At 25.9% G+C, this 27,395-nt stretch overlaps 1 protein-coding gene across 7 annotated transcripts; it reads right to left on the reverse strand.

The window, feature by feature from the left end:
- On the reverse strand, positions 1 to 26,824 carry LOC132924192 (vanin-like protein 1). 7 transcript variants are annotated; one of them, XM_060988350.1, is made up of 8 exons: positions 26,704 to 26,824; positions 22,981 to 23,161; positions 7,575 to 7,745; positions 6,859 to 7,002; positions 6,592 to 6,761; positions 6,297 to 6,511; positions 4,676 to 4,994; positions 1 to 1,998 (listed from the first exon to the last, which is right to left on the reverse strand). In XM_060988350.1, the coding sequence occupies exons 2-8, from the start codon at positions 23,137 to 23,139 to the stop codon at positions 1,431 to 1,433; spliced, it is 1,746 nt and encodes a 581-aa protein (XP_060844333.1). In that variant the 5' UTR covers positions 23,140 to 23,161; positions 26,704 to 26,824; the 3' UTR covers positions 1 to 1,430. The 7 variants fall into 7 exon arrangements, with proteins under 7 accessions (XP_060844333.1, XP_060844332.1, XP_060844336.1 ...); XM_060988349.1 differs by lacking the exon at positions 26,704 to 26,824 and adding an exon at positions 26,123 to 26,533; XM_060988353.1 differs by lacking the exon at positions 26,704 to 26,824 and adding an exon at positions 9,964 to 10,042 and having other exon boundaries at positions 22,981 to 23,117.
- Positions 26,825 to 27,395: the final 571 nt, after the last annotated feature.

Consider the following 27,395-nt stretch of genomic DNA (forward strand, 5'->3'; position numbering starts at 1 on the left):
TTAAATTGTTAAATAACATTTTTATTTTTAAAATAAATAAATAAATAAATTTTGACTATTGTTTTTAAATTATAACATTCAGTGTAATGCTTTATATAAGTTATTGGTAGTGAGCTCTAATATTACAAATCAGTGTCGTAGCTAGGAGAAGGTGCTAATAATCCTTAATTAAGGGGGGTACACGGAACTATCGAGTATCTAGACTTACAACGAATTGAAGGTACACGCATAAAATAACATAAACAAAAAAAATATGCAAAGTACAAAACTATTTTACGATTGTACGTACATAAAATACATTTAAACGTTCGTTAATACCGAACTTGACTAAAACAGTGTACTTCATTACCATTATAATTAACATACACTTAATACTAATACAGTACAGTATTATACAATATATTATTATTTATTTATAAATTATTAATTAATCAGCTAAAATTGTTACCACGAGGACGCAAACATTTAGGTGGAAATATAAATGAGGAATTTTTATCACTATAGTTCTAAGTTCTCACATGTTATAAAACACGCGATCTTATAAAACATAATTTATTTTTTTAATTGTTAGATTTATCTTGTATAATTTTAAAATTTTTATGATAGCCGCGTGACTGTATTATATCAAAAATCGAACAAACGGTCCGTATAATATATTATAACTTATTGGTCGCGAATTATAGTTCAAATGGTTTTACCGACGTCATAACTCATAAGATTTTAAACACTTGTCATGGAGACATTATTATAATATTATACAACACGGTCCGCCGATAAAACCGTTTGTCTGTCCGCGGGTCGACCGCATTGAACAGAACAATATTATACACAGCGAGAAATCGCGGCCGTTCTGCCTGCAAACGACAAGAGAAACAAAAAAATATCGTATAAACGATTCAATATATTATTATTATAACACGCCGTTGTTGTCGTTGATTATGCAACAGACTGTATATCAATCAATTTATTTTTAAGTGATGTGAGGGGTGGCAAGTGCAGGTGCATATTTTATGTATTACAAGAAGTGTAACGATGATCCCGACCCTTTTCCAACCGACCAAGTGAACGCAAAAGGTGCCTCCCTCCGTGCTACGGCCGAGTATAGCCGGATACGATTAAACGTGTACTTACTTAAAAAAATATTGTATTCGCGTGGCGTTCAATAGAAAAAAAAAAAAAGTATTAGTGCCTCTACCTATATATGTATTGTATATACACAATCGTATAGTGTTGGGCACGTATTATTATTATTATTATTATTATAAATTACAAAACAATATGTTTTATCGTGTATAGGAAATGACGTGTGCACTGCGCAATAAATATAAATATATAAATAAAACAGTATGTGCGCCTGCGCCGACGTTACGGTATAGGTATATGTGCAGTGTCATGGACGCAATATATATAATATCATAATGTCCGGGCGGTCAGCCGCGGTGCACCGCCCGCGGTAGCTTGTAAATGCCGAACGTGACCAGGTTGGCGACCGGCTTGGACAGCTCCATGTTGATCTCCAACATTTTCCGCTTGCCCACCGTCACCGTCCGCTTGCTGAACGTGTAGTAGTCGTTGGTCAGCGGGTAGCTGTTCGTGTCCAGCGTGCTGGGTATGGGCAGCGTGCCCAGGTCCGGTGACCGGGCGGCGATCGTGATGCCCGTGATGGTCACCAGGTCCTTGGGCGGGTCGTAGTACACGACGGCGCCGCCGTACTGGGCGGCGGCCCCGTTGCCCGGCTTGTACGTGGTCAGCCCGCACGTCTCGATGTGCGCGTCCACGTAGCCGCTGAACGTCCGGGTGCCGGAGTACGCGAACATGTTGTAGTCCGTCGTGTCGTTGTTGTTCTCGTTCCGCCAGCGCACCGTCATCGCGCACTCGAACCCGTCGTGCTCGTACTGGAATGACGTGGACAGCGTGTCGTCCCGTTGCTCGGCGTCCGGGTCCGCGGACCGCATGGTCGCCACGTGGAAGTACTTGAAACTGCTGTCCGCGAAGTACCTGTTCAGTGGACGGCGTTGGTTGACATGGATGATAATAATATAATATGACATAATAATATATAGGTACACGGACAGGACATCCGTTTACACTTTTCGACGCCCTTCAACCATAACCGTACCCTTCCCCCGTTGTATAACGTGTATAACGCACACAATACATATATCGAACCTTTTGGTTTGGCCGAAAAGGGAATGGTACGGTTTTGGTCGAAAACGGTTACGCCGCACAGTATACAAGCGGTATATACCGTATGTGTGGTCGAAGAGCCATTACTTAAGTCGGGATAACACTTACACACAGCTACGTCGTCTGTCGTCTGCAAAAGTTTAAGACACTATGCACGAAATTTCCCGGTAGATCGCGGTTAGTGGGACCGATACGACGATTGCGATAACGACCAATTCGAATATGAGAAAAGCGCTTCGACAGGGCGACAGATGAACTCGGCTTTTCGCGTCGTCTCCGTATATGCACAGATCGAGTAAACCAAAATATAATCGAAAAATATTCAACCTTACTCCACCGCGAATAGGTTGTCAATAGGTGGTCGTTAATGATTAGTGAAATCGTTTTTTCTAAACGATACTATTTAATTTGACGAATAACACGAGAAAATTCTGAAAATTAACGATATCGCACACGATCTATACGCTCGGCGAATACGGCGACAGCGTTAAAAGTCGGGTTCACTGGTATAATATGATTAATATGTCGTATGTGTGCCGTGTGGCTACTTTAACTAACCGGATTTTGTTTGGCAGTTGTCATCTTGATATGATTATTGATTCATAAACCACGATATACCAGAAAATTTTCAGAATTAAGCAGTGCTCGACCTTCAACGACGGACGAGGTATACAACCGGTGGAATAGTACCTTTATGTAGTTACCGTATTAAATTATAATGGTTATATGCGGTTGGGAGTTCAAAAATATTTAATTAATTAATTAATATCAATAATCAATTCCCGCTGGCATTAAAATTCTAAATTCGATAAAATTGAATTCAATTAATTTTCGAAATATTATTTTTTTTGTATATTATGATGGTAATATATTATTATACAATATTATCAATGTCGAGGATACCATAATCGAAATTACATATAACCACTTTGGTAACTAATATGCTCTTTGACCAGCACAATTAAATACAATGCGTGTCCTATCCATGTAAATAATATGATCTGTGTTGGCCGCGGTCGACCGACACACTGTTAATTATGAATTCACTTCATACAATATTATGTATTTATATGTCATCAATTTTCATTCATAGCGTGTGTGGGTAATAGATATCGTTAAGGGTGTCGGATCTGGCTTTGTTGAGGATCGAAAAATCAGGCGATTTCAAGTTATGTTGCGCGGTGACAATACTATAATATTGTTAGAATTTTGGCATTAAAAATTTAAAAACAAGAAAAATCTAATAAAAAATCGAATATATAGGAAATACAATCACATTTAATCGTAGAATAATCGAGTTTTGAGAATTTTTTTGTATTGGTGAAAGAACAATTTATTTAAGTTGTACTGAATTTGAGTTTTAAATATTAACTTAAGATGATAACAGTAAAAAAATATATTTTATAATATTCAAACATATTTTGTGATTATTTAGTTATTAATCATAATTTCTGAAAATTATGATTTTAAAATCTGACATTATGCAACTTGTATTAAGTTTTTGTATTTAAAAACAAAAATTTGTGACAATTTTTATTGTGACACCAGTTATCTTATACTAGAACGGGTTAACTCCAACACCTTTAATAGAAGCTAGTTTAATTTTGAATAACATGGACTTATTGTATTATTTATATATACCTATCTCTTATATCTCTTTATCTCTTCAAAATTTGGATTATATTGTGTATAACGCGATTTTATTATTTATATTTATACAGGCTACAGTATAAACAATATTTTAGATGAGTACGTTTTAATATTTAATAAATAGATTATAATCCAAATTATCTAATCAATAAATTGTATTTAAGATCACACACCTATACATTTTGTAAAAACTGTTTCACCCGAAAAATAACCACTCAACTTACAGTCGATAAAAACCAGTTCATGAAATTTTTAATTTTTATAATATTTTCTTAATCGTAAAGTTTAAATTTTTATTATATATTTTTTTTTATAACCTTAAAGTATAGCAAAAAAATATAAAAACACTGCGTCAGAAAAATAAATTGTTTTCTGTATTGTATATAAATTTGAATTTTATTTTGTGGGAAACCGTTTTATTTTTATATAATTTCTTAATTATTCTACAACCAAAAACTGTATTAACATTTTGAATTAATATTTAAACATATTATATTTTAAGTTGTAAATTTAAATAATTTTTTCAATATTGCATTAAAATTGCCTATATTAAACCCCTTAAAAACTAATGTGTGATTTTCTCATAAATAGAAAACAAATATGTATTTCACCACATATATTTAACTAATTTTTTTTTATAATTTGTTATGCATATATTTAATATATTTTTACTAAAAAAATATATGTGTATATAATATAATATAGGGAATGATATTAATTATTTTTGGTTTCCCTAATTTCCCAAACAAGTCCCGACACACGCCATATTGACTGAAATACGTATTGTTTTCGAAGTATAAACATATTTTATTTTATAGATGTGTGTAATCAAACTGACCTGAAATCACTGGGCCGATTTTTATTTGATGGGGATTTTTCTTTACCATAAGGTAAGACTAGGTTATCCGACATAAATGTCTGATAGTTATTATCAATCGAACATTTTTTTGATTGTATTTCACAGTTGTTGTACTGTCTTTTCAACACCCTTGACAGTATTATGTGAGTGCCAGGTCGGTCAGGCATGAACATGACTAAAGGTCCGTCTCGACCAGCGTAAATACCGCTACCTCCTCCGCCCATTGATGGAGCGTTATAACTAGCTGCTATGAGATTCACATCATTGGCATATGCCCAGCCAGCTTGCACTGAATCGGCTAAAACATTATAAATCGTCTATATTATAAAATTATGAAATATGGGTACTTACTTACTTAAAATAATATTTTATTATAATTATAAGTTATAATTTCTTATAACTATTTGTTATTATAAGTAAGTTATTATTTCTAGAAAACTTGTACCCCGCACAATAGAGTGAATTTGGCTGCCCCTTTGGGCCCAAGGGTAGGATAAAACCCATTTAAAAATATGAAAATATGAAAATATTAAAATAAAATTAAGTATAACATTTTTCAAATGCCTGTTTTTTTATTTTTGTTTTAAAAATTAAAATTAAAAATGTATAATGTTATATTTTTCAGTATTTTTACTTAAGTATTTAAAATTTAGTAAAAACACTAGATCGTTAATTATTTCATACTTGTGATTGCTCAAGACAATAGTGTTACGAGTTAATGATCACAACTGACAAGTATATAATAAAGTGAAAAAAATCGTAATAATGTGATAATAATTTCACTAATAATAATTCGAAATATTGAAAATGGTTTTAAATTTTAAAATTTAAATTTAAAAACGAATAGCTTAATTTGGTATGGTTATTGACAATTAAAATCAAAAATTTACATTGATGACATAGATAATCAAGATTTTAAGTTTAGTTTATATAAAATTATTTTAAAAAATATGATTTTTTTCTCTAAAATCTAATATTGTTTATACTAACATATACAACATAATATTATAAATTACATTGCCACCAATAACTTACACTGTATAAATAAGGTCATTTAGTACTTTGTACAGATTTAAGACATGTTTAAGGTCAACAATGAATGATGAAAGGCTTGATGGACTATGCATGATAATCGTTTATAGGGAAACAAATGGAAATAAACAGACTGAATTCATTGACAATGTTATAAATGAATTTGGTTTTAAAAAAAGAAATAGGAAATTTATATTTTCATACTATTGAGTTTAGATACTTATCTAACTAGATTCAGTTACTAAAGTTAAAAATATGTATGCTAATGACAATTCAGAAGTATTTTGTATTACAAACATATTACATAGAAAATAAACACAATACTATTGAAAACTATTATTGAATAATTTTAATTCATAGGTTATAAAACATATTATGATATATTTTGAGACAATTATGTAAAAATGAAATAAAATATGAATAACTATAATTCTACTTATCTAGGTATATCAGTAAGTGTATCACTTAGTATTGTCATATTGTATTGTTTGTATTGTATTTTTTAATAAAAAACAGGATACGGTAATACTGTAATAGTATATTATAACCATTAATAATATATTCTAACCTGTAAGCAGAGGAATTTCTGAAAACCAAGCTGTTGAAAATATAATATCTTTAACGCCTGTTTCACGAATAAGGCGAGCTGCGGGATCTTGAAATAATATATCAAAACATATGAACATTCCAAATCTCACTCCGAAATCGGTGTCGAACGTACATAATTCTGATGAACGAGTATGATTAAATCCTAATTCTCCAAATAAGTTAAATTTTCTATACCTGAAAAAAAAATTACCCAATAAAAATTAAAGATACATTAAATTATAGTAAAAATTACAAAATATTGTAATATTTATTACCTAGCTACGATTCTTCCTTCTCTATTAAATACCACATTTGTGTTATAATAATTGGCTAAATCTTCAGGACACGAATCGTCTTCTTCTATTTTGCAATATTCTATTTCCGGTAAATTTACTACCACATACATATGATGAAGTCTAGCCGCACATGATAGTTTATTCAACACCTACGAATAAAAGTATTATAAAGCGTAATTATATAAATTATATCAACAATGAGTGTTTTTTTCTTCTTATATATGGCTACTATCTAAAGGTACTTGCCGTGCTGCAATATTGAGTAAAGCATGGAATGGTGTTACTTTCCGGAGAAGGAATCTCTGTTAAAAATTTTCTAATTTCTTTTCGATCGTCGGGTAAAGTAACTCCAGTTAAACCAGCTTCCGGAAAAACCAATATATCAACATCCTGCATAATAATACAATAATTATAATTATATAAAATCATTATAATTATAATAATCATAACTATAATTTATGGTAGATTATATGTTTTGTCAAATGATCATAACTCAATGGAACAGTCGATAAATGTTGTATAATATATGAGGTATATTTTGGTCTAACTAAATAACTTACCTAAGTATTCTATGCATACAAATATGTAAATAAATTTAGTTTTATTATCGTTATACAATAACGTTTTTTACGTTTTTTTTATGCATGATATTATAAAAGTACCAATTAAAATAAATTAATTTAACGCTGCACAGTAAATAAATATTAGTAATACATCTGAATACAATTTTTTTTTACAAAATAATTATTAATTTTTAAATACGATTATTCGAATACCTAATCATAATTGAAAATTTTTGATTAAACGTTTATTCAAGTAATTATTAAATTAAAAATGTTTATGATTTTAGAAAATATTATAACATATTTTGAATTCAAAATTTAAAATTATTGCCACATTGATCATATTATTAATGATTAGCTTTTATTTTCTTATCTACATACACTTAATGTTTTACTTACATATTGACTAGCATGGTGAATAATATCCTCATAAATTGGTAAATTGTTTTGCATTGACTGTAAAGGATTGGAACCCACGTTGGGATAGTATTCGACGACAGCCGCAATGTAATATGGGCTGTCATATCCTTTGCTTTTAGTCGTTTCATTTCCGCTAACCATTAGTGTCAGCTTTAAAAATCAACATAACAATTATTACAAATAAGTACAATTAAAAAATATGTTATGGGGCATACAATGGTCGTTGCTTATTATAATCACAAAATTATTTTCTTGATTTTCTTGTATAAAGCTATCAAACATTAAATAGGTACAAAATATTTATTTCGTCTACATTTTATATTTATTTATTTTGTTGTTTTCATTAATTTTAAGTTAGGACACTGTGTATAAAATACATATGCACATTTAACAAGTAGCAGGTGAATTTGATACCTACCTAATAAAGAGATATAATCTTTACTATATACAAGTCTATATTATGTTAAATTATAGTAGTTATATAATTTATGATTTCTCTGCATTCAAAAGGATCATTTTTTTACTACCAGCTAAACGGGTACCAAAAATCAGCGTGTGTGTTTACGAGTAAGTAGATGATAAAAATTAGTGAAAAACGAGAATGTACCTAATGATAGTTAAACATTTAGCGAAACAATAGACATTTTGGAACGTCATTATGATGGATATTTGTTGAAAACGGGCAACGCGTGAAGCGGTTCTCAAACATCATTAACACATTTTCTAAACGAACACTGCGTAAATCATCAAAAAAATAAGTCGATATTAAAAATGCATTAATACATAATCAACATCTTAATATATATGTAAAAGCAGCATTAGCATTAAGATTTATGAATAACTGAAAAATAAATATCGTCGCATCATTAATCTAATATTTCATCAAAAGTCAAAAGATGATCTTTAAGAAAAAAAAAATTTGATTTGCAAAGACAAGTATTTGTTGATAACAGAAAACTATTTTAACTTATTTATTTATTCAAGGAGATTATTGCAATACATTACATACATGCGAGCAATGGAGGCTGCAGGTTAGGTTAGGTCATGTTATCAATAATACTGTCTCAACGGCGATTATATTAATTGGTGGTAATTAATGTATATATATTATATATCTTAGGGTTTGGCCGTTATCAGTTACATGTATCAAATTTATGTAACTAAGTTCCATTTATAACTTGTAATTAGTTACGTATATTCTTGGTAATTTTTAAATGCGACTGGTTATAATTTTTATAGTAATTTTAAATATATTTTTGTTTTGATTTATAAAAATTGAAATACATATTTTATAAAGTGTACATCGTTAAGTAAGGTGGAAAATTGGGTACTACACTCTGCTGTACAATGAATATCGAGTGGGTCACTTTGACGGATGTGTTAAATTTTAATTCAAATATTATATAATATAAAAAAGATTCTGAGCGGAGATGGCTTATCAACCTATATCACTAAGTATATTATTTATTTTTTTTATGATATTGTTATTAGGTTAGTAATTTATTTTACTATTAGTACTATATTACTTTAGTACATTATTTAGTAGATAAAATTAATTTTTGTCGAAAACATTACATTTGAAAATGCCACTGTGCGTATAAAATATAATAACATACTTAAAAATGTCTGCCCCTAGAATGATATTTTTAAACTTTAACAAATCAAAGAATATTATTATTAATAGTTAAAATATACAATTTCGTTTAAATTTTAGGATAAAATGTCTATAAAAAAATAAATATACTTATAAATTGTTTGGTTTCAGTATGAATCGTTTATTAGCTACATATAAGATATTACATTTTTAAGCTTTAACTACCTATAGAAATTGAATTATACATTTTGAACAAAACAATTTTGTTCGAATTTTATCAAAACTTGAACATTAATGCTTAAAAAAAATAAAATAAATAACAATAAATAACATTTTTATACATTTTCAAATTTTTAGTGTCTAGTGTCTACGATTATTTGTTTTCGAGTTATATTTAAACATCAAAATAGTTTTTTTCAAAAACTGATTCAAGCGTAAAAATGCTCGGTTTTCTGTAATTTTTTTTTCATTTTTCCTTGTTATTTTGAAATATACTGGAAATCTTTAATTTTTAGTTTTTAATAATATTAAATTTTATATCTGAAATCACTACCAATATTGAAAACTAAAGATTTTTTTCAACTACTTATCGAATATATATACACATAAAAACACACATTATTATAAAGAAAATATATTAATCATTCCGTTCAGAATCTAAAATAAAACTTTTCCCAACTAAAAATTTAAATACCTTGACAAAGAAAAAAGATGAGTAGGTAATTTGAATTAATGATGTGAATTATGCATAAGTACTAAATAGTATACACTTACCACGCTTATTAATGTAATGAATAGTAAAGTCAAAATCATAATGTAGTTGGATAATAATTTGATAATTATATTTTTGATTCTAAAAAATATTAATTTTAAGTTAATATTATTCTTCATCGTCAAAACTGTATTTTATTTATACCTAAATTATTAAGTGTGAGTTATTGATTGAATATAAGAAAGAATTAATCAAACCATAAATTGTAATGTTTGGTAAAACTTGAGATTAGTTAATCAATATACCTATCATTAATCTTTATATCAATATGTTATTTTTATATTATGTTTAATAGCTCGTCTTTAATACTTATCAATTTATATACCTATACCTACTAATATCAATACAAATTATAGATAATTAAAAACAATAGCTGTGTACATAATACGGTCAATGGTAATACTTTTTTAATTTCGCATTTGTTGTGTTTACGTATAGGTACTCAAAAAGCATATAGTTAGATTTATAAAATTTAAGTATAGTTTAAAATATATTTACAACACTTTTAATCATTATTTACATAAATTTATAATGTACCTTAATACAAAAAATAATTAAACAATATGTTGTTCTACAAATTGAATCTAAAAAAAATTATACAAGCTACAAAATAAGACATTGTATATTAAATATCATATTATATTCATCTAATCGTTGGGTGATATCATAATCTATAATTTATGTAATTTACTATATGTTTAAGACAAACAAATAAATTATAGTTTTATCAGATGCTGATCACATTTTGCTTAAAATGTTAAATCAAAGAAATTATAATTAATTTTGTTTATTTTTTTTTATAAAATATATTTTATTATAATATTATATAAATAACACATTTAAATAAATTTGATGACTGCTCAACATAATCGTATTTATAAAATGAATACTATTAATTAATATTTATTTAAAATAATTGTACCGTTTTTTTTTTTTTTAGGTCCATTTCCTAATATTAGCACATTTGCACAATTTGCACATTTTACGTATATTTAACAACGAATTAGGTACATAATTACATTTCAATTTTAAAACATAGAAACACAAATTAATGTAATTAAAAAAAAAAGTTACTACCATGACTCTGTAAATGTGTTTAAAGTAATAAATATATTATAATATTACAAACAGGTACACAAATGAATATTATTTTATATGCGTAATGATTATAATTTAAGTTGAACTTTGTGTTGTGTACGTTTTTTATACTTAAAATACCCGATAACTGATAAAAATAGTTATATAGGTATGTACCTACTTATTACTTAAACACTAAAATACTTACATATGGACATATGGCTACATAGACACCTATAGGACTATACGATTATGTGTAACTGTGTATAATATGTGATATATTTTTTTTTTGTAATAGCTCAAAGTAAACAAATAAAATTACTGTCAATAATATTCAAATGCTAAATAATATATTAGATCGCAAATGTGTTTATCTACGACACGAGAAAAAGGCAGCTGCAGCTTATGTTTATCTATAAGATGATTTAATACTGCACACATGCAGTCCAAAATATAATAAACAACTTGTTTACAGATAGGCAGGACATTACACGTGTTTTGTTGTTATCTGACATTTGTAATTAAAAACAATTTTACATTAAAGTGTATTTTATACAAGTTGAAATACCTAGAAATAGGAAGTAGGTATATGGATCTTAATCCCAAAAGTTAACCTTAATATGTTATAGTATGTTCAAATAGAAACGGAAAAAAAGTTTTGATTAAAGAGTAAAGTTACATTTAGTTACGATGTACCTTGTTACAGTAGAATGTATTGAGTAGATAATGAATATTTTTAATAAAAATATTAAATCCGCAATATAATAAAAAAAATATAATAAGCGCATGAATTACATATTCTTATATAATTGAGTCAGAATAAAGTACGTATGGACATTTTAAAACTTAAAAAAAAAACTTGCTATGAACTTGCTCCGCTGTAGATTACCTCGTCATTGAGTATTGAATCGCGGCGAAGGATGCGTTATGAATATTTTTCCCAATTATTAAGAAAATTAATGAGAATTATTTACATTTGACCTCCCAAAGTACAAAGTATAAACTAGATCCAATTTAATACTAAAAACCTTCAAATTGAAGATTGATGTATTTTTCCTACTATAAAAATCGTTTTCTGCAGGCACAGGAAAAATGAAAACACGAAAATCTAAAGAAGTTCTATTCTAATATTTTTTCACGGTTATTTTATATTAATATTACTCTTATTTACGATTTTTGCTCGGTTTATGGTTACCCCAAAACGATATAATGTTATTAGGGCCCCATTATGCTACGGATCGTAACGCACGCGTTGTGACGGCTGGTTGCAGGTTGCAGGAGCCCGGTATACGTCTTTGTGTAAATATGATTCACACTGCCACCAAAAATTATGATGATTCACAGTTAGTCCAGCTAGGTCTTGGTTCGGTTACGACCCATCAAAAATATACGTAGAAAATAATACGTAAGTTACATAAATTACGTCCAATAAACATATATTTTCTTTTAATAAAAAAATTAATAAAATCGCTAGAGGAAAATCCGTTATTTTTCCTTTAAATAATATCTACTTTCATTAAAATTTGAACTTAAATTGTCTATAACAATGTATTAAGCTTTCTAGAATTTTGACTTAAGAACCTTAATAAATTGAAAAGCGTTAGGTAGCCATTATCATTAAATGTTATACTTTTAAATTTAAAAAAAATTGAATATTTTCGTTACTCTGACAAATCATGTAAAAAAATTAACACACTTATTATGCATTTTTGATATTTTTAAATTAAAACTACTTTTGAGAAGATGTTTCTTACATTTCCAAGCTTTTTTATCCAAAAAATATGAAGTTATCATTAAAAATGAAGGAGAGATCGATGAATCTAAACTGACTTTAAAATTATGTCATTATTAAATAATTATTTTTTTTAATATTGGTTAAAAATCTAAAATACGTTATTTGAATTCATTGAAATATTTTAATTTGATATAAATATTATGTTAACATCATTACTGTGATAATCTTACCTCAGTTGTAAAGTATGACTTTAGATTTTAGAAGTATGGAAATTGATCGGTGTTTTGTCAACAAGAGCAGACAGATCTTTGGAATATATATGAAGAATATGTTAATTATAAATTATAAATAATGTTAACCTAACCTAACATATTTCTCCCCTCGATTCAAGTTGATACTAACGTTTATAGAAATTTAATACTTAGCTCATATTATACTTTATACACCTAGCTATAATCACAGTTCAATAAAAATAAAATAACCACAAATAAAACTGTTATCGTTTATTTAAAGTTGTGTATTTATATGTAATTTATTGTAGTAGGAGAGCTATAGTTCTAAATACGTAATATTACGTGTTGTGGTGAATGAAATATGCTAATAATAAAAAACTGGAAGTAGTGAGAAGTGTGAGTGGACTCAACATAACATGTTTCACTTATACGGAAGATAATTTAGATAAACAGAGTAAACCTTGGCGTCCTCAACGTAAAATCATAAAAGTTTATTAAAAAAATGAAAATTTGATGTAACCAGAAAATTATATATAGGCGCATAATGGTGAATGCATGATATTTAACTTTGTTGACATTGAATATTTAACCTATAACTATTACCTATACTTTATATTATATTTAACATTTGTATTAATAAAATTAAGTATAATAAACTACATAGCAAAATTTTAGTAAATATCAATAATTATGTTAAATTAAGTTACCTTAGAGAAAAGCTAAATATTTCAGAACAAAATTCGGTACTTTTACTACTACACCATACATGGCTATGTGTGACACTATATATTGTAACTACAAACTAGCATATAAAATATAAAAACGTTAACATAGCGCAATAATAAAGATAATTTGGAGATGATAAGTAAAAAACCCATGCTTAGACCTAGAATATATTATTTCGTTACTTGGCACAAAAATGGCCTTCGATAAATTACTTCCTAAAAAAAAACTACAAACTCTTAAAAAGATATATTATACTAAAGTATTACCTATATAATATAAATAATAGTTATTTGTTCTGAAATACAAGTTGACTGTAAAACTAAATATGCCTAGATGTACGAATTATTGAAGAAATTGTATTTTAATGTTAATGTTTTAAAATGTATGACAAATAACCTTGAAAGTAAAAATAGCTGACGAATTATTTATTGTTTAAAAATGTAAGTATAATAAATTTTAGTTCAAAACATAATTTTATCTTAAAATTAAGCTTAAGTTCATATTAAATGAAAACCGTTAATTTTAATTATAAAAATTAATAATGAATTATAATAAATTGTGTACATCTAATAAACAATTATGAATCAACGGGTTTTACGAATTTGAAACAATAACTTATAATCAATCATATATACTGACTACTATTTTCGAAGTTTGCTGATTATTCGTGTTAATGATTTTTACACTTATGATTTACTATGCTCCTCTATTTTTTCTTCTAATAATTTATTCAAATTTTGATTTTCGGAATTCTTAAGTATGCTGGAACATTTTTTTAAATAATTTTTTTTATACCATTTAAGGAGTGTTCTGCGATAATACTAACTATTTTTTCAAACGAGAGTAACTCTTTTTCAAGCAGATGATTATTTTGATGTAATGAAATTGAAATTCGAAGGATAAATTTCTAAGTTATTTAAGTTTGTATACTAAAGATAATAGGTTCATGATAGAATTTTTGAAAGATGTGAAGGTATGATTTAATTAATAATAGAAATTAATTATGTAACATTTTATAATTATAAAAATTATCTGCGTACTATTTAATAATGCTTTTAATCTATATTTTTATAAAATTATTTTTAAGGACAGTTAGTATGTTATACATTTTAATAATCGATAACTCAATAACATAAGAAATTAATCATTCAAATTTGGATTCATAAATATTAATGATTTAAAAAAAATATCTGCCTAACAATTTATAGGAAATAAAATAGATTGGTTTTTATTTGGAAAAAGAAGTTTTCACCGCACATGATTAGTGAATGGTGTTAATAATCTAAACTCGTATTTAAAAATATAGTATATATTAATATATTTTAAAATTGTAAAATTTTAAATCTAAATCACTGCAAAAGGAAAAATAGAGGTGAACATTTTTAGGAAATTAATCTATATAAGTATATAAATGTATTTAATATTTGAAGTACATGATGTAAAAATATATAATTATTGTTCTAAACAGCTAGTAGTACCTACCTACAAAAGGAAATAATAATAATTTGAATAATTTTTTAGAAACCAGTTATGGTGTACTTTTTAGCAACTTATATTGTTTTTTACTGCTAGTATATTTATGAAGTATAAATACCTATATAAAATTACTTTTAAACTACGACAGAAAATTAAAAATTTAAATATTATACAACGTTTAATATAGAAAAATGAGTGTTATATGATTGTATAAAATGCATTATTTAAATTTAATATATTAGTATTTTTTCAACATGTATTATATAATATATCGAAATAAATTTAATACGATATGTAAACGAAGTGAGCTACTAAGCAACATATATCCATATGTGAATTAATTTTTAATTGAATTGTATTATGTTTTATTATGATTGATTGGGTAACCTACTATTATAGTACTTTAATTTTTTTGTTTCATTATTTTATAAGTAGTTTAATAATATAAACATTATAAACAGCTTTATTAAATAAAATATTATTAAGTGGACTGCTCACTACGTGAGTTGCTAATTAGACACAATATTGTTTAGTGCTTGAAGATAATTTTTTCATTTATTTAATTTATAAATCCGCGCCTATTAGGTAGGAAGTTATTAGTTTGATATCGACCATGAAATTTACAATTTACATATCTCATCCACTGAAAAGTATCAAAAACATTAAGTATATTTCATTTCTTTTTCAGTATATCATTGTGCCAATAAATACTTATATTAATAAAAAATATAAAAATAAAAATAATTGTATCAACTATTAATTTCAACTATACTAAGTAGTAAATGTGTACAATATTAGTAATGGCGTGAATTTTTATTTAAACTTAGAAATTTATTATTGAATACAGATTTCTGATTAAAAATGAACACGTTTTATAACACCTTGAATGATATAAATCGTATATAGTTTGAAGTACATGTATTTTTTTAAATATTTTAACAATATAACTTATAAGTACACATTTTGTTAAATATTTCGTAATTTTGATTCAGTTAAATATATCGATTTTTCAATTATATTAGTTTTTGTATTTGTCATCACCTTTTGTATCAGTAAAAAAGTTTCAATTAACTTTGGGTGTGAAAGTTTATGAAAACTGATCAGATTTAGTTGGTACTTTGGAAAGTCAAAAGTTTAAATTCCAATTTTTTTAAACAATCGGGAAGACAAAATTTACAAAAAAACCGGAATACCTATTTACTCAAAATCAAAATTCAACTAAATCGATTTTGTATTTTATAACAATTCAAAAATTAATAAGTAATAACCGTATAGAAACTTAAAAGAAAAGAAACACAGATAAACCAAGTAATTATGTATGCATTATCCAAGTATACATGATATGATTAAAAAACATTTTACCTAATTTTGTGCTTTTTTGATATTTGAAATTTTCTTCTTTATAAGTTTTATTTTGATTTAAGTATAATCAAAAAGCTTGAATATTTAATAAAAAGTTCCACATGAGTTGTTCCTGCAACAATTTACTCGTAAAAAAGATCAAGAATATACAAAGGTTTTTTAATTTAATTTTTGACAAAATCGTGAAAATTACGAATATTTGCAAATTTTTTTCTTTTTAATGTATACAATTTGCTATTAAAATACCAATAAGACTTGAAAATGTAATACAAGATTCTTCAAAAAATATTTATTTTGTAGAATTAAAAAAAAAATGTTTAGTGTTAAGCCATAAAATTTTTATGAGCGTTTGAAATTAAAAATTTGACGAACAATTTTTATATTTGATTTCTCGAGCGATTTATGTCATTTTATTATTGTACAAAATAATATTAATCGTAAAAATTTGAAACATACTAATACATACGTACTATTACTTATACTATCATTTTGTATACCTTATGGAATTAATGCTATTTATACCAGGATACCACGAATATATTTACATAATTTATAATAATATATTCTATTATAGTTATCATGGTTTGATAATAATTAATAATTACATGATGGCAATAAGTTTAAATAAATCTAATTTTCTAAAATTTAATATTTACAAAAATAATATTAATAGTATTAAAAATTATAAGTTATATTTTCATAATGATAATTGCAAATAAATGAATGATTGCAATTGCGTTGAAATAAAAGAATTATTAAAAATAAATGACCTAGGACTGGTCTATGATAATAAATTAAAGTGTAAATACCATTTGAGCATTTAACCGGCTTAGTAAGGAAATGTTTTAATATAATTAAAACACTTAGAAAGTTAGACAGTTAGTTGGTATAATATTAGATGCTAAAGTTTTAAGAACAGTATATGCTTATTTCTCACTTTAAATTCTATTATTTTATATGGTAATATATATGGTATAAGTATATGGAGAGGTACTTTTAAAACTAACCTTACATCATTAAAAACCACTATTAACTCCTCAATAAAATATATAAAAGCCATATTTCACTCCAACTATCGTAATATATAAAATGTTTAATGTTAATAATTTAGAAATACTTCATAGAAATTATTTACTTTTATTATTATATAAATATAAACATTTTATTAATAAACTGGTACATAATTTCAGCACTGGATATAACGACAAAAGTAATATAAATTTGCCTGTATGTAACAAATTTAGGAACAAAAATTGGTATAATGTTACACTTAAAAACGGGTACTAATTTGTTCGCGTATTAAAAATATTAATATTGATTCATTCTCAACATTTACATTAAGATGTACAAAAAAATTTTCAATTAATTCCCTATATACAGCAGAAAAATTCAGTAATATATAGTTTACTTGTTAGTTGTTATTATTGTTTCTCTTTTTTTTATACATATTTATTGTAATATCAAGATTCGCTCAACCTAAAATAAGTATACATATTTAGAAATTGGGGCAGAAAGTACTTAGTTAAAATTCTAAATGTATTTTTTATTTATATATTATTAGATAATTAATAAAATAATTCATTACAATAGTATTGTTAAAAAATATTTCAACCTCTAAATTCAATAAGTACATCTATCACAATGACGAAGTATATTCACTATAATACGAATTTTATTCACAAATTATTATTATTTTGCTGGCCATGTTTTAAGTCGGTTATAAATCATCGTTTAGAGTACCTACGTCCTAATAAGCAAGATAAGAGTATAGGATAGATAATAACGATTTTTGATATTGTGGCCATAAGTCATAATGGTCACCCATAACATTTACTATTTAATATAATATTATACTCTATATTATAGTGATTAGTGGCACTCGTTCGTTGGTTTATGTTACTGTATTTTTTTGTATTATGTATAAAGTAATATTACTAATCATGCTTTGACGTATGCGTATACACATTACGTAAATTATTATTTGCGTTGAACTTAAATAGTACAGATATTATTTAAACAGTTGATTTGGTATTTGTTCAAAAAAAATCACTGAAAAATACAAATATCATTTTTAAAATTTTTAATATCTAATATTAAAAATATTAATAATATTATTATCTAATATCTAATATTTTAATATCTGTAGTATAATTAAAAAAATATTTATTATAAAGGTCTATAAAAAATCTATTCTATATATTCTTTTAAAGTATTTAGACATTTTAGACTGTATATTCAGTTTTCTTGGAAAATTCGTTAAAAGCAACTCTGTATAAATTATGGTATAAAAAAAATTTTAATCGTCAACCAGGAAATGATACAAAACGTTCGCTTACCTTTTCGCCGGCTAGTTATCCTATATATTATTATAGTATTGTATTGTTATTATTAATTTTCGATTTTTTGTATCACGTGTACGGGTTTTTTATAGGCACTATCGCGGTCGAGTAGTATAGTAATATAATAGTATGACCGATGATTGTCGTTATACGCACTCCGGTTCGTACTGGCGAGTCTGGCGTGTGCGCGGGTCAATCGTCAGAATGTCCAAAAGAAAATGTAAGAAGAAATAATGGGGAAAAAAAAACAAGAGTCTATCTCGGTATTATTATTGAGTCGTTCACCTTGATTGTTGATCAAACCAGGAAATTGTCGCGCGAGCGGATTGGAACGAGACGGTTTGCGCTCGTATATAATATAATATAATATATATATATATATATAGTATATATTATAATAAATAATAATGTACACCAACACTGTGCACACACGCACACACACTAAACAGCAATAAAATAATAAAACGAATTATTAAATCATAATAATACACGGATATACCTACGCCTACGTGTATAATGTATAACGCGCGATCTATGCCTATATGAGTTTTATCTGCCTACAATTAGGTACTGATTTCGTCAGTTGTACTTGCACACACAAGCTTAAGAATATTATGATATTGTAATGGTGTTGTGTGCTGTGTGCATCATCATCATGACGATGACCCACTGCGGACGCCGCGTAATATTATAATAGTAATAATATCATCATCGCAGTGCGATTATTATACAAACCACCCGCGTTTGAGGCGATTCCGTTTAACCTTCGCGTCACGTGTTTTCTAGCGTATCATTTCCGATTTACACACATACACATGCGGGCGAGCGTTCGGCTACTATGTGCGTGTATTATTGTAATGCTTATTACTTACCGCCGCAGTATAGTTGTGCGGGAAAATCGCCTACAGTCACGGACTTCGCACACGTGTTATTATTAAACAGCCATTATATTATTATTATTATTATTATTGTACCGCGATTGAGACGCTACGAAACGGTGTGGCAAAAACCGCGCATCGCGTTAGCTGCCGATAATAATATTATTATTATACTGTGCACTCATCGTTGGTTTCGATTAGGTATACCGCACGTAGACGTCGGATCGTCGGATCCATAAACACACTCCTACCTATAATATTATACCATTGATTATACTTAGGTATAATAGTAAGTATCCTCAGCGACGATGTGTTGTTCCGTGCGCACGTAAAATCGTATCGCATCTCGATATACATAATACCATTGCAGCATAATATATTATATAAAATTACCATACTATTATAGTATTATAATAGTATAGTATAGTATCATTAGTATCATACTACAGTAGTGCTGGGCAATAACTCTAATACCGTGTGTAATTGTATCTTATATTTTAGTTACTTTTTCGCGGAGTAACTTGCGATTACGAGATACTTTAATGTTATGGATATTTTTTAAATATGAACTTCAAAATTTGTGTGCACATAATAATATGTCTCCTGTGCCATTGATGTTTATTTGATGATCATTTTGAAAAACGTGTATTTATAAAAAGAAGTTCAATCTGTCAAATTTGATATTAAATAATGTATAATGTAAAAATTGTACACTAATATATCTATTATCTTTATCTATAGACTATAGTTAAATCACCAACCAAATTTTATATGCATACAACTGTTACATATAAATTACCTATTTTATAAACCCCAATTTTTTATAATTTGTAATTTTTAAATTATTTTGTGATTTAAATAATAAAATAATTTTTTTTTAAAGAATATTTGATAGAATTCATATCATTTATTATGTAACTTGTATTTTGTATTTGAGTACAATTTTTTGAAGTAACTTGTATAGAATTATTATCTTAGAGGAACTAGTAGTTTATATCTAATTAAAATTTATTGAAAACTTGCTCAGCTCTACATATTAGTGTGATACTACTTCAACTTTAATTTGATTAAATTCAGTATAATATATGTGTATAGCTGTAGTATATATATATATATATTGTAACACTATATAACACTATAACATATTAATATATTGTAACACTATATACTGTAATGATTACGTCTATTTGTATTATTATTGTTGTTGTTACTTGTAGGCAATGTGTCCCTATCTGACAATTGAAATTATTATGTATATAATTGATATATTATGCGTAGGAGTGTTTTTCTATATTATTATGTTCACGCTTCTGATTATTGATTACCGGCTATAGTTAAAGTTGTTTTTGTTGTTGTGAATTTCTTAGATTTTATTAATTCAGTTGCAGACCACACTGTTGTTATTCACCCCGGAAATCAAGAGAATAATACTTAGTGCAGTTAGCGTTTATAGTGTTTATACGGAGTGATCCATGACATCGATATAAAATATTTATTATTTCAAAAAACGTTTGTGATTTAAACGTATTTCATCAAAATTCTAACTATGAACAATTGAAAAAAACATCTTGACTTACATTTTTTAAATATTTTTCTATTGGCAAAAAAACAACTTAAGAGAAACTTTAAATTAAATTTCATAAATTTTTTAACTCAGCGGAATTTTCAATAGACATTTACAAAAAAAAATTTAATTAAAAATGTCTAAAAATATCTCAAAAAGTCAAAATTGAAAATATCTATAAAAGTTTATTTAGTGTATAATAATTATACATAATATATTAATATTTACATTTGGTGAAAATATCAAAATCTATACAGATCTGTTTTTAGTAAAAAATTAGATATAGTTGATACTTTTATCAGGAGGTTAAAATTAATATACTAGGTTTTTTTCAAAATTATCAGGAGAAATAAATAAACAAAGTGAGCAAGTAGGTAACTACTCTACTGTATATACCAATTGTACCTCGTCATTGAGTAAGTCACTGTAGTGAATGTGTTAAATTTGAATTCAATAGTAAAATTTTACAATAGGGTTCTTGATATTACCATTGAAATAATTCATTTTATTATTACTAATAGATTATTCCTTGGGCTGAATTAATTTTGACTCATACATAGTAATCATAGTATTAACTGTATTAATTGTATTGTCAATTATTATAATATTATTTATTTATTATACCATATTATATAAATAATGAATGGCGTGAATGGCGAATACCTACTATTACCATACCTAGGGTTCGTAGGCAATACTTAAAAACAAATCTTAATGTATTGAAAATGTCATTGTGTATAGTAAAATATGATGTGTACAAATTTATGTATCTATGAATATTATTTTTGAATTACCACTAAACAACTAGTTGTTATTCTTCGTTTAAATATATTTATTTTTGTTAAAAGTTAAACTTCCAACATTCATAAAAATTGTGATTAAGTATGTATTTTCGATATTTTTAATTTTAGTAAGTACAACTCACGAATAACTTTGTATTTAATTTTCGAATTGTATCTAAAAACAAACATTTGAATATATTTGTATATACTCGTATATAAAGAAAAAGTAAATTTGAAAATTGAAAGTATAGCAAGTAAACTTTCAAATATTTATAAATTAGTACAAAAAGAACCAGAATATTTTTAAAACCATATCATATTTATTAAATGTTTATATGAGTATCAAATAAAAATTTACGAAGTCTCTATAATAATTTATTTTTGATTTTTTAACTACAAAAAAAAAAAAATTAATTGATTTTGTTTAAAACTAGTTTTGCATAAATTTTTCATTTTTTCTAAAAGAGATTGTAAATTATAATTATTATAAATTATAAAGTATAAGATGTGTAGGTAATATAATTAAAAATTGTTTTCATATAACATTTCACGACGTCAATCTAACATTCTAACCATATGTATCGGATACTTATTAATTAGTAATTAATAACTATTAATGATACTAAATATAAAATAAATCATATATTTAAATCAGTTAAACTAAATATATGTTATAATAGGCAAATAGTAGGGTTTATTGGTTTATAGATACATTTAATGTGAACTGGTTTATCGTATGAATCATTGGAATCGTCCAAGGTTCGATCATTTTTGCACTAAATCCAGTTTAGCATGTTTAAAGTAGAAATAAAATGTTCAATTGGTTTAAACTCTTCCTGTGTCTTACCTCATTTATTACTTGTGTCTTCGGTATTTTTATTTCAGAATACGACCTCCTATCTAAAGAAATGGAGGTGGATACCATCTTCAACAGTCTCGAATCACGTGTGCTATTCAGGAAATGGATGACTTTTTTAACTGGCATCACCAACCTGCAGTAGCGCATCAATTTACTGTCATACAGCTATCTAAATGTAAAAAATATAAGTCTTAAGAAAAAATGTATAAACTACTTATTTACACTTTAGAAAACATTGTGTATTGTTTATTTTATATTAATTATCAATAAACACATTCAAATATTCAATATTCAGTATATAATTAATGACAACGAATAAACATAAAACGAAGGTCACTAAAATGTTTTATTTTAGATTTTGAACCGAGCGATTAATATATTGGTTTACTTGCATTGATGTGGGTGTTTTTTTGTTATTCGGTTTGAAAACTTGATGTAATTAGAATTTTCGAGTGGTCAAAAGTAAAAATTCCCGGTTCCTTTAGGAGGGGAGAAGCAAAAAGTAACCGTTTTGTTTTATAGTAGTACCTATATAGATGTCGATGATACCTATAGTTTTCTTGTTATTGATACTTAGGTCACTGTAATGTATATGTATTTAAATTTGAATTTAATGATAAATCATTGCATACGAAAAACAATTCTAAGCAAAGTCCTATTTTATAATACCAAGTATATTTTACGATATATTTAAGTATATGTTGCTATTATTAGTAATACAGTAGGTTGTATTAATTGATGTCAAAACCGTTCCATTTAAAAATATGACTGTTGTGAATATAAAATATAAATAAATACGTTAAAAGTTTCGAGTACCTATGCTCGTGGACATTATTTTTTAATTAAAAAAAAAAAATACTAAAATGTATTCATTCATTTATTCAATTAATTAATTAATTATCTAATTTCGTTCAAATTCGAATTTAAAATGTCTGTGAAAAAAAAATGATGATTTTGTATTTCTTAGTTTTTTTGACTTCAGTATAAACTACTTATGAAAAACCTTGTATAGAATTTTGAACCTTAAGTTAATTTTTATTGAAAAATGTATACATTTTGAACTACAAAATGAATCGCAAATTTTCGTGATTTTGATGAATTTAGTCAATATTTGAATTTTAAATAATTATTAAAGAAGTAATACACTAATACATATCTATATATTTAATATTTTTAAACAGATTTAATAATAACGTAAGAGGCACTTTTTGTTAAATTTTCAAACATTTTGACTCAGCGAAAATTATATCAAAATTTATAGAAAATAACTAAAAAGAGTTATAATATTTAGAAAATTATATCATGTGTAAGATACTAAAATAATATGAAAATTTCAATTAGGTATTTATAGTTATTTGTTTTTGAATTAAAACAAAAAAATGAAATCGATTTTGATGACTAGGTACAACTTATGCGTGAAAATTTTTATTTTTATTTAATTTCCTTAGTTATTTTGAAAAGAACTGGTATTTTTTCATTTTTAACTAGAAACCACTTTCAAAGTTCAAAATGGAAGCATTTTTACTGCCCAATAAAGTACCAACAACAAAACACATTATAAAATTAATATATTTATCACTTCGCTCAGAATCTAAAATTATATAATTAAACTATAGACAATATACATATAGTGTACGATTTTTATAGTTTTTAATATAAATATTTATTAAATTCTAGTGTCTACTTTTTTATATAACAATTATTGATTACATGATTGGTTATAACAATTAATTAATGTACTACATTAATATTTTGAAAAAAAATTGTGCTGAAAACGAAATGAGAAATGTGTTCGTGACTGTCATGTTTATTAAATATGAAATATCGTGGTATAAAAAAGTCCGGAAATATGAAAATGCAATGTACTTAGAGTTGTATTCAAGGTCTTAGTCGATATGTTTTAAATTTTTAAACTTTATAAAGTTACCGAAACCTGTAAAATCATGGTCAATGCTAATAAGTAAACAAGTGTGAATGGTATAGACATATAGGTATGGTAGATACATAGAATTTAGAATTATTTGATATGGCTCTAATCGTTATTTATTGAATTGCATGCAGTGTAAGTATGCTATTTGCTGTATTTACCGGAAATATAATATTATCCGGAAATAATTTTAATAATTTTAAATCTGCTTAATGATTTTGAATAATTTATACATGACGACATATATTAAATAGCTATAATTATTTATAATTACTTATATCTAGATTAGTTTAATCTGTAAATAATATTAAAAATCCACAACTACATCGAAGTTACTATTTTGTTTTCTGTATTATCTAGTTTTTATGATATTATTATTATATAAATAAATTATAAAATTTAAACAATAAATAGCTTTATTTACGTATTATTTATAATATGGATATATTTTATTTTTACAGATTATAAAATAAGTACGTTTAGAACCTTAATTATAACAAATAATTAATATATTGATTAATTAAAATTTGATTTGATTTATGTGTAGGTATTAGGTACACGTTTTAATAATGATTGTTATCTCGGGATCAATTTCACTTTTCGTAAAATAATGTATTAATATTATTATCAAATGTAAACACATTTATGTTTATCGTTGCAATGATAAATTTCGTCACCAAACACGTTTGTTTACCTATATTATGAGGTACCCAACTAATATTTGTCAGAGATTAATAATACTATATTGTTGTATGTTAAAATTATTAATGTTTAATATTTATCAGCACTTAATTCATTTTATAGCTAACTTATCTTGTGGAAAATGAAACGTGTGAACTATTAGTTTACAAAATTTTATTTAGTTAAGTTAAAAATAGGTACATTTTAAAAGTGATATAGAAATATAATATAAATTACAAATACTAGTTCATAATTCGAATAATCAAACACAACTTGTGCGCAGTTTCTGTGTAGGTACAATTAAATGTAGTCAATAGTCATGTAGGTAGTATTTAAACAGTTATTTTTATACTAAAGAACAATCCAGTATAGCTAGTAAATATATGTTTTTCTTTTTCGTATGTATAATTTGTTACAACAATCATAATCAAAATTGTCGTTAAACTTTAATCGTTTTATGAATATGAATGTATAAACGTCCCTAAGGTCCTAACAGGTTAGGTAATAATAATTATTACTTACCCACTCAAAGTCACTTCAAAAATCGTGTTTAAATAATTTACACGTATAGGTATTGAACCAAAATATTTTAAACTATTCATTAATCACACACAATTTTAACTTATAGTTTTAATACTTGACGTTTAACAAATGAATATTTTAAACACATTTTACTATAAATATTTATACTAGATTTGTACATTGTACTGAGATCATTATTGTTGTCAACATATAAGTCCGAATTAATTTGAAACTAATGCCAGACCAAAAACGACGATTGTTACAAAACTTCGTCAATGTCAAGAGAAACGATATATATATTTTTTTTTACATACAACATTATAATATAATATTTAATAATTTAATATTATGTATTATAATATTATTTACGTTGAGAACGGACAATCGGAACAACAGGCTAGTAGCTCGAACGCGACTAACCTAATCGTAGTCGCCAATGTGCCAATGACCTTGGTAAAGTACACGAGAATACGAGATAGGACAAGTGAGATACGAACAAAAGGAAAACAGACATAGTTAAAAACTGGTATTCCTTCCTGTTATTTATTTTTATTTAAATTACCATATTCAATATTACTCACATTTACAGCTGGCACGTACTGATCCATTAAAGCGCAGTATAAAATTGAATGTATAAGTAGAAGAAAGTAAAAAAAAAAAATCAAACCGAATAATATGTGTATTATATATTTCACGAAGAAAAATGATTAGAGTTTATTCTATAAAAAATATTGATATTCGGTAACTACATAATACAAATATATGCTTATGATTTAGGTATGTACCTATATCATTACTTATCAGTTATCAGTAATTATAGACTATAGTGTAGGAAAAAAGGCTCAATTAAATTGTACTATAAAAATGTACATGGATCGTCGTAGCGTAAACATCGTTTGCCTAAACTGTAAAGATTACGTCCATTGCAAAATGGTAATTTTTACATGAAAAAAAAACATTTTGTATATTCAGATTAGTTAGATATTTTTTATTTGATTTTCTTTAATTAAGTAATTATTATGTTTTTGTCATCTATTTTATTTTTATTTAATAGGTTTTTAGAAGACATAACGACGACTATTTCTTCTTAAAATTCCTAAAATACAAGGAGATAGAATTTTGAAAAATATTACAAACCATAATAGTTTTCTGTGTTATAAAAAATTATTAAATTTGTTTTTATTTGAAAGTTTGAAACGATATATAGGTAGAACACAACTTTCATTGTCACAATATAATAAAATATATAATAAAAAATAATAATCAAGAATAC

This window comes from Rhopalosiphum padi, chromosome 3, assembly GCF_020882245.1.
Source record: "Rhopalosiphum padi isolate XX-2018 chromosome 3, ASM2088224v1, whole genome shotgun sequence".
In the NCBI taxonomy this organism is placed as follows: Eukaryota; Metazoa; Arthropoda; class Insecta; order Hemiptera; family Aphididae; genus Rhopalosiphum; species Rhopalosiphum padi.